General features: G+C 38.6%; 1 protein-coding gene across 1 annotated transcript in view; it reads right to left on the bottom strand.

Moving 5' to 3' along the window:
• Positions 1-12978, bottom strand: part of CYFIP1 (cytoplasmic FMR1 interacting protein 1) — a 110798-nt gene that overhangs the window by 31025 nt on the left and 66795 nt on the right. The window contains 3 exon segments of the mRNA XM_079128433.1: positions 9363-9482; positions 11516-11624; positions 11728-11804. Coding sequence (XP_078984559.1) covers positions 9363-9482; positions 11516-11624; positions 11728-11804 — 306 coding nt within the window.

Here is a 12978-nt window from a genome sequence, read left to right as displayed (position 1 = left end):
TCTCTTTTTGCTTCCCCGTTGCCATGAGAAAGGCAGCTTTGCTCCACCACAAGCTTCTTGTCATGGTATTCGGTCCATTAACAGCCCAAAAGCAAAGGAGTCAGCAGACCATGAACTGAAAATTCTGAAAGCATGAGTCAAAATAAACTTGTCCTCTTCATAAGTTGTTTTTCTCTGGTATCTTGTCACAGTGACAGAAACCTGACTAACATAGCACCACTCATTTACACTCACCTGTTATGTGATGATATCTGCCATAAGGCCCTCACCAGAAGCAGATGCCAGAAAAATGCTCCTGGACCTTAAGAACTGCAAATTAAATAAACCTTCCTTCTTTATAAAGTATCCAATCTCCAGTATTATGCTATAGCAAACCAAAACAGACAAAGAAACCAGAATAGTAATCTTCACCTTTATGTCTCTCATGTTCCCTCTACTAAATGCATCTCCACTTTCCTTTACCCCATCATCCCTAACCATTATCAAGCTGCATAGTATTGCCAACAGCATCCCACACATGATTTTGTCTCAGAAGGGAGTTTTTGACCTATTAGATTCTACAGTCTAGGCTGACGGTTTTACCACCATTAAACCTTCTCTCATCTCAAGTATCCTTGAAAACCACTGCAGAGTTATTCTCTGTAGGCCACAAATGGCAACGGAAACAGAAGCCATCAAACTGGGCTCCCTAAATTCAATGAGGTCAAGTACAAGGCAACACAATAAAAGTGCTTTCAAATGGTTTGACTACTAGAGATCTTGGCATTGTCTCATGGATCATGGTATTCCTAAGGTTCCCATACACAGTTTTAGGAGGTCCTATTTGTACGAAGGGAAAGCTATAGGTCTACTGACTAGATGCCTGACTTGAATCATTATGGAAAAAAATCATTGTTCTTTATATTAGGCAGCTTTCTGTGGCTGAGATAAAATACCTGAGAAAATCAATTTAAAGGAGGAAAGTTTTATTTTGGCTCAGGGTTTCAGAGGATTTAGTCCATGGTCATTTGGTTCCATTACTGTGGGCTTGTGGTAAGGCAGAATATGACAGGGAAGATCTGGTGGAGCAAAGCTGCTCACTGTGTGATTGCCAAGAAGCAGAGAAAGAGAAAAAAAGAGAGAGAGACAGAGAAGGACCAGGGACAAGAGTACACCCCCAAGAATCCCACTCCCTTCCACTAGACACTACTTCCTACAGGTTCCATCACCTCCTAATAGTCCATTCAGCTGTGAATCCATCAACAGTGTAATTCACTAATGAGGTCAGAGCCCTCACAACCCAAACACTTGCCAGAATCCAACCTCTGAATGTTGCTGCACTGGCACCAGGAATTTAACACACAAGCCTTTGGGGGACATTCCAAATCCAAACCATAACACTCTTTTATTTTTTTTTTTTAAAGATATTACATTCTTTGTTTTTTTTTTAATCTTTTTTTTATTTAAACAAATGGGATACATGTTGTTTATGTGTACATGGAGTCAAGGCATACCATTTGTGTAATCATAAATTTACATAGGGTAATGTTGTTTGCTTCATTCTGTTATTTTTTCCTTCCCCCCAACCCTCTTTTCCCTCTATACAGTCCTTCCTTCCTCCATTCTTACCACCCTCCTTATCCCTAACCCTAACAATAACCCGTCCTACCCCCCATTATATGTCCTCATTCGCTTATCAGTGAGATCATTCGTCCTTTAGTTTTTTGAGATTGGCTTATCTCACTTAGCATGATATTCTCCAATTTCATCCATTTGCCTGCAAATGCCATAATTTTATCATTCTTCATGGCGGAGTAATATTCCATTGTATATATATGCCACAGTTTCTTTATCCATTCATCAACTGAAGGGCATCTAGGTTGGTTCCACAATCTGGCTATGGTGAATTGAGCAGCTATGAATATCGATGTGGCTGCATCTCTGTAGTATGCTCATTTTAAGTCCTTTGGGTATAGGCCAAGGAGTGGGATAGCTGAGTCAAATGGTGGTTCCATTCCAAGCTTTCTGAGGAATCTCCATACTGCTTTCCAGAGTGGCTGCACTAATTTGCAACCCCACCAGCAATGTATGAGTGTACCTTTTTCCCCACATCGTCGCCAACACCTACTGTTGCTTGTGTTCTTGATAAACGCCATTCTAATGGGGGTGAGATGGAATCTTAAGGTGGTATTGATTTGCATTTCTCTTATTACTAGAGATGTTGAACATTTTTTCATATATCTGCTGATTGCTTGTATATCTTCTTCTGTGAAGTGTCTGTTCATTTCCTTAGCCCATTTGTTGATTGGATTATTTGTATTCTTGGTGTACAGTTTTTTTGAGTTCTTTATAGATACTGGAGATTAGTGCTCTATCTGAAGTATGAGTGGCAAAGATATTCTCCCACTCTGTAGGCTCTCTCTTCACATTACTGATAGTTTCCTTTGCTGAGAGAAAACTTTTTAGTTTGAATCTATCCCAGTTGTTGATTCTTGCTTTTATTTCTTGTGCTATGGGAGTCCTTTTTAAGGAAGTCTGATCCTAAGCCAACAAGTTGAAGGTTTGGACCTACTTTTTCTTCTATAAGATGCAGGGTCTCTGCTCTGATTCCAAGGTCCTTGATCCATTTTGAGTTGAGTTTTGTGCAGGGTGAGAGATAGGGGTTTAATTTCATTCTGTTGCATATGGTTTTCCAGTTTTCCCAACACCATTTGTTGAAGAGGCTATTTTTTCTCCATTGCATATTTTTGGCACCTTTGTCTAGTATGAGAAAATTGTATTTATTTGGCTTTGTGTCCATGTACTCTATTCTGTACCACTGATCTACCTGTCTATTTTGGTGCCAATACCATGCCGTTTTTGTTACTATTGCTTTGTAGTGGAGCTGAAGATCTGGTATTGTGATACCCCCTGCTTTGCTTTTTCTACCGAGGATTGCTTTAGCTATTCTGGGTTTTTTATTCTTCCACGTGAATTTCATAATTGCTTGCTCTATTTCTGTAAGGTACATCATTGGGATTTTAATTGGAATTGCATTGAATCTGTATAGCACTTTAGGTAGTATGGCCATTTGGACAATATTAATTCTGCCTATCCAAGAACATGGGAGATCTTTCCAACTTCTAAGGTTTTCTTTAATTTCTTTCTTTAGTGTTCTGTAGTTCTCATTGTAGAGGTCTTTCACCTCTTTTGTGAGATTGATTCCCAGGTATTTTATTTTTTTCGATGCTATTGTGAATGGGGTAGTTTTCCTAATTTCTCTTTCTGAAGATTCATCACTTATGTATAAAAATGCATTGGATTCATGAGCATTGATCTTGTAACCCGCTACTTTACTGAATTCACTTATGAGTTCTAAGAGTTTTCTGGTGGAATTTCCAGGTTCCTCTAAATATATAATCATGTCATCACCAAACAGGGATAGTTTGAGTTCTTCTTTTCCAATTCGTATCCCTTTAATTTCTTTGGTTTGTCTAATTGCTCGGGCTAGAGTCTCAAGAACAATGTTGAATAGAAGTGGTGAAAGAGGGCATCCCTGCCTTGTTCCAATTTTTAGGGGGAATGCTTTCAGTTTTTCACCATTTAGAATGATATTGGCCATGGGCTTAGTGTAGATGGCCTTTACAATGTTAAGGAATGTTCCCACTACCCCAATTTTTTCTAGTGCTTTGAGCATGAAGGGGTGTTGTATTTTATCAAATGCTTTTTCTGCATCTATTGAAATAATCATGTGATTCTTAACCTTAAGTCTGTTGATATGGTGAATGACATTTATTGATTTCCGGATGTTGAACCAACCTTGCATCCCTGGGATAAAACCCACTTAATCGTGGTGCACTATCTTTGTAATATATTTTTGTATGCAATCTGCTAAAATTTTGTTGAGAATTTTTGCATCGATGTTCCTTAAGGATATTGGTCTGAAATTTTCTTTCCTCGATGTGTCTCTGTCTGGTTTAGGTATCAGGGTGATATTGGCTTCATAGAATGAGTTTGGGAGGGTTCCCTCCTCTTCTATTTCATAGAATATTTTGAGGAGTATTGGAATGAGCTCTTCTTTAAAGGTTTTGTAGAACTCGGCTGAGAAACCATCTGGTCCCGGACTTTTCTTTGTTGGTAGGCTTTTGATGACCTCTTCTATTTCATTGCTTGAAATTGATTTATTTAAGTTGTGTATGTCCTCCTTGTTCAGTTTAGGTAATTCATAAGTCTCTAGAAACTTGTTGATGTCTTCGAGGTTTTCTGTTTTGTTGGAGTATAGATTTTCAAAATAGCTTCTAATTATGTTTTGTATTTCACTCGTGTATGTTGTGATATTTCCTTGTTCATTCCAAATTTTAGTAATTTGAGTTTTCTCCCTCTTTGTTAGCATGGCTAAGGGTTTATCAATTTTGTTTATTTTTTCAAAGAACCAACTATTTATGTTGTTAATTTTTCTGATTGTTTCTTTTGTTTCAATTTCGTTGATTTCGGCTCTGATTTTAACTAGTTCCTGTCTTCTACTACTTTTGGTGTTGGTCTCCTCTTCTTTTTCTAGGGCTTTGAGCTGTAGTGTTAAGTTGTTCATTTGTTGACTTCTACTTTTTTTGTTGAATGTGCCCCATGAAATAAATCTTCCTCTCAGTACTGCTTTCATAGTGTCCCAGAGATTTTGATATGATGCACCTTTGTTCTCGTTTACTTCTAAGAATTTTTTTATTTCCCTCCTGATGTATCTGTTATCCATTCATCATATAATAGTGTATTACTTAATCTCCAGGTATTGGAGAAGTTTCTGTTTTTTATTCTGTCATTTATTTCTAATTTCAATCCATTATGATCTGATAGAGTACAAGGTAGTATCTCTATCTTCTTGTATTTGCTAACAGTAGCTTTGTGGCATAAAACATGGTCTATTTTAGAGAAGGATCCATGTGCTGCTGAGAAGAAAGTGTATTCATTCTTTGTTGGATGGTATATTCTACATATGCCCATTAACTCTAAATTGTTGATTGTGTTATTGAGATCTATGGTTTCTTTATTCAATTTGTGTTTGGAAGATCTATCCAGTGGTGAGAGAGGTGTGTTAAAATCGCCTAGTATTATTGTGTTGTGGTCTATATGATTTCTGGAATTGAGAAGGATTTGTTTGACGTACATGGATGAGCCAATGTTCGGGGCATAGATATTTATGATTGTTATGTCTTGCTGATTTATGTTTCCCTTAAGCAGTATGAAATGTCCTTCTTTATCCCTCCTGACTAGTTTTGGCTTGAAGTCCACATTATCTGAAATGAGGATGGATACTCCAGCTTTTTGCTGTGTCCGTGTGCATAGTATTTTTTCAGTATTTTTTTCCCATCCTTTCACCTTTAGTCTATGGGTATCTCTTTCTATGAGATAAGTCTCTTGCAGGCAGCATATTGTTGGATTTTTCTTTTTAATCTAATCTGCCAGTCTATGTCTTTTGATTGATGAATTCAGGCCATTAACATTCAGGGTTATGATTGTGATATGATTTGTATTCCCAGTCATTTGACTCATTTTTGTTTTTTGACATGATTTGGTTTCTCCTTTATTTGGCTATTCCTTTATGCTAGTTCCTCCTGATGCTGATTTGCATCGTTGTTTTTCATCTCTTCCTAATGGAATATTTTGCTGAGAATGTTCTGTAATGCTGGCTTTCTTTTTGTAAATTCCTTTAGCTTTTGTTTATCATGGAAGGATCTTATTTCGTCGTCAAATCTGAAAGTAAGTTTTGCTGGGTATAAGATTCTTGGTTGGCATCCGTTTTCTTTCAGGGCTTGGTGAATGTTGTTCCAGGCCCTTCTAGCTTTTAGGGTCTGGATTGAAAATCTGCTGATATTCTTATTGGTTTCCCCCTGAATGTAATTTGATTCTCTCGTGGCCTTAAAATTCTGTCTTTATTTTGTATGTTAGGTATTTTCATAATAATGTGCCTTGGTGTGGGTCTGTTGTAATTTTGTGTATTTGGAGTCCTATAAGCCTCTTGTACTTGGTTTTCCATTTCATTCTTCAGATTTGGGAAATTTTCTGATATTATTTCATTGAATAGATTTTTCATTCCTTTGGTTTGTTTTTCTAAGCCTTCCTCAATCCCAATAATTCTTAAATTTGGCCTTTTCATGATATCCCATAATTCTTGTAGATTCTGTTCATGATTTCTTACCATCTTCTCTGTTTGGTCAACTTTGTTTTCAAGATTAAATATTTTGTCTTCAATATCTGAGGTTCTCTCTTCCAGGTGTTCTATCCTATTGGATATGCTTTCTATGGAGTTTTTAATTTGGTTTATTGTTTCCTTCATTTCAAGGATTTCTGTTTGTTTTTTTTTTTTTCAGTATCTCTAACTCTTTATTAAAATGATCTCTTGCTTCCCGTATTTGCTCTTTTAACTGTTGATTGGTGCGATCATTTAATGCCTGTATTTGCTCTTTCATCTCCTCCTTCAATGCCTGCGTTTGCTCTTTCATCTCCTCGTTTGCTTCTCTGATTGTTTTAATTATGTACATTCTGAACTCCCTTTCTGACATTTCTTCTGCTGTGCTGTCATTGGGTTTTATTGATATAGTATCTAGGTTTGTTTGGGACATTTTCTTCCCTTATTTTCTCATATTGGTCAGATGTCAGTGGGACTCTGTGGTATTGCAGATTTCCTCTATTGGCTTATAGTGTCCCTGTAGATTTCCAGCGTATCACCTCCCAGCCTTCAGTAGCCTGAAGACTTGGAGGAACTTGATAATGCAGTGCTTCCAAAGAAAGCTGCCCCTAGCCCGCTACTGGTTCCAGGGCTTGGAGCTGGCTCTGTGTGGAAAGGCTCTCACTGGGGGGCCTGCTCTGAGAAGCTGGCCGTGTGGGACGAGCCCACCACCGGAGTGCACAGGGCTGCCTGGGGAAGACTCTAGGTGCCCTGCCCTACTCTGATAAGCCGCCCCTATCCAGGCCTACCACTCAGGCCGAGCTTCACCCGGTGGGAGAGACTCACCCTATGTCTCTATTTTAGTCCAAGTCTCTCAATGCCTCCCCTTCTTGAATCCTGGGTTCTGGAGCCACTGGAGATGCAGTCACCCTCTAGTCCACCATCTTGGATCGCCCCACCATAACACTTTTTAACCAATTCCCATACCCAAAGCTCCCTGAATCATGGGGATGAAGAATCTTGTAACACTAACAAAAATGTATAATGTAAATCCTCCTCCTGTGTTTCAACAATGGAAAAGAACATGTGGCCATTTATAGAAATAAAAGAAGGGGAGAAAACCACAGTGTTCAGCACTGAGGACACTGGCTCTGAAATGACACTGATTCCTAAATATTCATAGACACCAGGGTCCAACAGCCAGTCTGTGAGGTCAGGTGGTCCATGGAGCTTAAAGCCCCGCACAGAGGCACCCTGAGGCCCAGGAGCTGGAGCAAGGCTCCAGAGGGGCAGGGCCAGTGTCTTGCATCCATTTAAGACTTTCTCTGCTGCTTTCTCTTTAGACACGTTTCCTGCAGCACTGTCCTTCCTCTCTCTAGTCTTCTCTAACTCAATCACACATCAGAGGCTTTTACCATTTGCCATGTTTCATAGCTTTTTTCTGTTTCCTCCATTCTTATTTTTCTGTTTCTGATTTTAGATATTTTCTACTGTCCTATTTTTCTATTCCTTAATCCTATCTTCTACTGTGTTTAAATTGTTCTATAAATTCTTCAAGAATATTATGTCCTTTACTTTTGGAATATCTACCTGATTGCTTTTTATAGACTCGAATTCCCTGAAGGAATTCTCCTTTTCATCTATTTTATCCATCTTTTCCTCCATCTTCTTGGCTCATTAATCTTACTTAATATAAGCTCTGGTGTACTAACTCAGTTGCTTTTCCCTCTTAGTGTGATCATCGGATCTTATTTCTGCTGTCTAGCAATTTTTTACTGTAGGCTGAGAATTGTGTACTTTTAAAAACTACAGAGGCTCCCAAACAGGTGTTTCCACAGAGCACACCCCTGTTTTCCTCAGTAAAACAAATGGAATTGGGACCTGAACATAAGGGTCTGACCAGGGATGGAGCTGTGTCAAAGCAGGGCTACGGTTTCAAGGAGACTTATTTATCTCTAAATTGGCCTCCAGGAGGGCTTTTCAATTAAAAGCCTAGCAGAACTTTGAACCTCAGCAAGATAAGAATATGGAGCCAGGTGCAGTGGCTTACACCTGTAATTCCAGCAGCTTGAAAGGCTGAAGCAGGAGGATCGAAAGTTCAAGGCCTCAGCAATTTAGCAAGGCTCTAAGTAACTTGGCAAGACCCTGTCTCAAAATAAAAAAATAAAAAGGCAGGAGAATGTGGTTCAGTGATAAAGTGCCCTGGGTTCAATCCCTGGTACCCAAAAAAAAAAAAAAGAATGTACATCTTTTTGTGATTATTGTGATAAAGAATTTTTAAAAAATTTTAACTACTAACTCATTACTGCTGAAATATAATCATGTTATTAAATTAAGTTATATGCTAACTTTTGCCATACTTAGATATAATTCCAAGATTAGGGTACTATTTTTTCCCCTAAGGTAAGGATTAATAATATAGATTTATTTATAGCTTGAGATTTAATTAGTATATAATGAGCTGCACATATTTAAAATGTAAAATCTGATGGATTTTTTTAATCATATGATTCCACTTATATGAACTATCCAGCATAAGTAAATTCATAGAGACAAAAAGCAAATTAATGATTGCCAGGGGCATAGGGCAAAGGGGGAATGGGGAGTGACTGCTTGATGGGAGGAGGATTTTCTCTTGTGATGCAGTGTTTTGGAATTTTGATAAAGAAGGTGGTTGCATGAATTGTGAATGTACTAAATGCCACTGGGTTCTATGCTTTAGTCTACTCTTTCCTTCCCCCACTCCCTCCCACCCTATTTTCCTCTACACCATCCAAAGTTCCTCCATTCTTCTCTTGCCTCCCCCTGCCACCCCCCACCCCTTATGTATCATCATCCATTTATCAGAGAAAACATTTGGCCTTTGGTTTTTTGGGCTTGGCATCTTTCACTTAGCATGATATTCTCCAACTCCAACCATTTGCCAGCAAATGCCATAATTTTATTCTTCATTATGGTTGAGTAATATTCCATTGTGTATATATACCACAGTTTCTTTATCCATTCATCAACTGAAGGGCATCTAGGTTGGTTGACGAGTTGTAACATACATTTATATCCATAAAATCGTTACCGGATTATTGGTTCTTTGAATTTAGAACACTAAGAGTAGATGTTAAAAGAGATACTTGAGATAGACCAGACTCAATGAGTTCCTATGTTTTATTATTTATGCAAGAAAATGACTCCACCATTTGTTCAGTTTATTACTAGGGATGAAAGTAAAATTAATTCTATTACTTACAACTATTGATGTCAAGTCTTCACTTTCAAATCGTCCAATTGCTAGCTCCAGAGACTTATACATGCCTGCTGACACACGCTGTGTAATCAGGCGATTGAGATCCACTGATCTGCCGAGGAGCTAGAGGGAGGTAGAAGAGGGTCATCAGGGGAAAGAGTAAACATGAAAACATCAAGAACAAAAAAGCAGACAGACAACTGCAAAAATGTCCCTCAGAAATCTATTTCAAAAGGCAAGAACAAAATGTATTTATGAGGATACAGTAGAAATTTAAACATTTCAGGTGAAATCGTATGTATATGGGTATCATAATCAAATACCCTACCTTCCTGGAGCTGAAATTCTGCAAGGGAAATTCTTGGAAGTCTTTTGCAGCACCTTAACATTGAATTTAACCTAAATCATGGGCAGAAACCCTGAGCCTCACTAGCACCCTGGAATATTGTGTCTGTCGATTACAGCACCCCATATAATGGTGTTCAGGACCCATCTCCCACCACACAGTGGCCTGGGAATATCTAACATGTCATAGCTGTTAAAATGAAAACTAAGGGAGCATTCCTTCATCTCTACTTCAGGGTCCTGAGAACTTATCAGCATCATTTGAACTAGATAACAATATAGTAAACCCCTGGTAAGACTCTCCAAATGTACAAAGTGGTTACCTGTACACAGACAATGAAATTAAGTGGAATTTTGCCACTGTTTTCCAATTTTTGTGTGTGATGCAGACACATCACACATCACCTACAACAGGATATATCATTAGGTGATTTAGTTGTCGTGCAAATATAAAATATATTTACATGAACTAAGATGACCACACATATAATCTGTGTGTGTGTAAATGTATGTGGTGCTGGGGATCAAACCCACGGCCTCAATATGCTAGGCAAGCTCTCTACTACTGAGCTACCCACCCAGTTCAGGTGATACAATCTCAGGGGACCACAGTGGTATATGCAGTCTGCAGTTCACTGAAACGTTGTTATATGGTACATCACTATATGTTGTTTCAAAAAAATACAACTAAAAGCAAGCATTGTCTATCTCTATTTGTTGTGGCCATGAGAAAGTTTGTCTCTGAAACTCACAACCAACAAGTTATTTCTCACCTATGTTCTTTTTATGCTTTGGCTTTGGAGTACCTGGAGAAGGACAGACCCGTCTGGGTTACACCCGCCCTCTGAAGCTTACAATAGGACAGATGCAGAGTTGCAGGGATCCCTTGCATTTGAGGTTATTCAACATAAACTGTCTTTGAAAGTTAAATAGTTTTGCATATGTGTCTGTCATACTTGGGATTGAACCCAGGGACATTCTACCATTGAGCTACATCCCAGTCCTTTCCATTTTTTATTTTAAGACGGGGGCTCACTAAGTTGCTGAGGCTGGCCTCATAATTTGCAATCCTCCTGCCTTAGCTTCCTGAGTAGTTGGTATAACAGGGATCTGCCACGTGCCTAGCTACTTTTTTTTATGTTTATGTTTTGGTGGCACTGGGGATTGAACTCAGGGCCTCGAATATGCTAGACAAGAGCTCTACCCCTGAGTTATATCCCCATTCCTTTTTTTTTTGTTTGTTTTGGTGGTAGGGATTGAACTCAGGGGCACTGGACCACTGAGCCACATCCACAACCTATCTTATATTTTATTTAGAGGAAAGGTCTCACTGAGTTGCTAAGGCTGGCTTTGAACTTACGATCCTCCTGCCTCAGCCTCCGGAGCCACTGGGATTACAGGTGTGCACCACCACACCCAGCTCCAGTCCTTTTTCAATTTCGTTTTGAGATTGAATCTTACAATTGCCCAGGTTGGCAATCCTGTCCCAGCCTCCAAACTAGTTAGGATTAAAGGTGCCACTATAGTCAGCTTAAAAATTTAACACTCTGGCAGGTTATGATAGAACATGCCTCCAGACCCAGCTTCTTCTCAGAAGACTGAGGCAGAAGGATCACTTGAACCCAGAAGACTGAGGCTAGCCTGGGAAACACAGCAAGACCCCCATTCAAAGAAAAACAAAAATCCTAGCTCTTTATGAGGATATTCACCCAGGCATGCAACGTGCTAACCCTTGCAAACTGTAAGAAAAGTCCAATATTTCTGATGCGTGCTCCAGGCTTACACTGAGACCCAACAGGAGCCCAACGCACCTGTACGTGCCTCTGCTTCAGCAGCGTCTCGTAGCGGTTAGATGGCGGGAGATGAATTGTGGCTCCCTGATTCTTGCATTCCGATCGTAACCGTTTATCGAGAAGCAAACTGGTACAGAAGAAACAGGGTATTTTTCATGCACTGAATTTTAACAGAAACATCTGATCAAATTCACCAAGATTTGCATTGGAATCACATATCAGATACTCACCTTCCTGCCATAACCTTATAATAGGCAAATATCTGTTCTGCCAGCTTGTAAACAAATTGGTCAAAACAAAGGTTCACCTGGAGGAAAAACAAAGCACAGTTAGATTTCAATTCCCTAAACCAACATCAAATAGCACACCTTAAGATAAAATCTTTTAAGGTCACAAATTCAGGCTGTTTTAGAAAAGAGAAAAAAGAAACAATCTTACTAAAACCAAGATCAGCACATTAAATAAATTATGGTGTCATGACAAGTGACCTCTAGTCACTGAAAACTGTAGTAGACTAAAGTACTAGAAGTAAAATCAAGAATCAATAATTGGAAAAATAACAGAATGAATCAAACACCATTACCCTATATAAACATATGATTACACATATGGTATGCCTCTACTTCATGTACAGAGAAACAAGTTTACAATAAAAATACAATATTGTTTACAATAAAAATAAATAAATAAATAAATAAATAAATAAAAATAAATAAATAAATAAATAAATAATTGGGATGGTATTAAACTAAAAAGCTTCTTCACTGCAAAGGAAACAATCAAGGACGTGAAGAGACAGCCTACTGCGTGGCAGAAAGTCTTTGCCACCTGCACCTCAGATAGAGCATTCATGTCTAGGATATGTAAAGAACTCAAAAAACTTAACATCAAAAAGACCCAAATAACCCAATCAATAAATGGGCAAAGGAACTGAACACATGCTGCACAGAAGAAATATGATTGGTCAACAAATATATGAAAAAATGTTCAACATCTCTAGCAATTAGAGAAATGCAAATTAAAACTACACTGAAATTCCATCTCACTCCAGTCAGCATGGCAATTATCAAGAATAGAAGTAACAATAAATGTTGGTGAGGGTGTGGGGGGAAAGGTAGACTCATGCATTGCTGGTGAGATTCAAAATTGGTGCAACCATTCTGGAAAGCAGTATGGAGATTCCTCAGAAAACACTGAAGAGAGCCACCATTTGACTCAGCTATCCCACGCCTTGGTTTATTCCCAAAGGATTTATAATCAGCATACTAGAGTGACACAGCCATATCAATGTTAATGGCAGCTCAATTCACAATAGTCAAGCTATGGAACCAACCTAGGTACCCTTCAACAGATGAATGGATAAAAAAAATGTGGTGTGTGTGTGTGTACATTCATACACAGACACAATGGAATATTACTCAGTCATAATTAAAAATTAAATTATGGTATTTGCTGGTAAATGGATGGAACTGGGAACTACC

Source organism: Sciurus vulgaris (genome assembly GCF_902686455.1).
Source record: "Sciurus vulgaris genome assembly, chromosome: 2".
Classification (NCBI taxonomy): domain Eukaryota; kingdom Metazoa; phylum Chordata; class Mammalia; order Rodentia; family Sciuridae; genus Sciurus; species Sciurus vulgaris.
The sequence above is the reverse complement of the archived record's forward strand: the minus strand, read 5'-3'. Positions and strand labels throughout refer to the sequence as shown.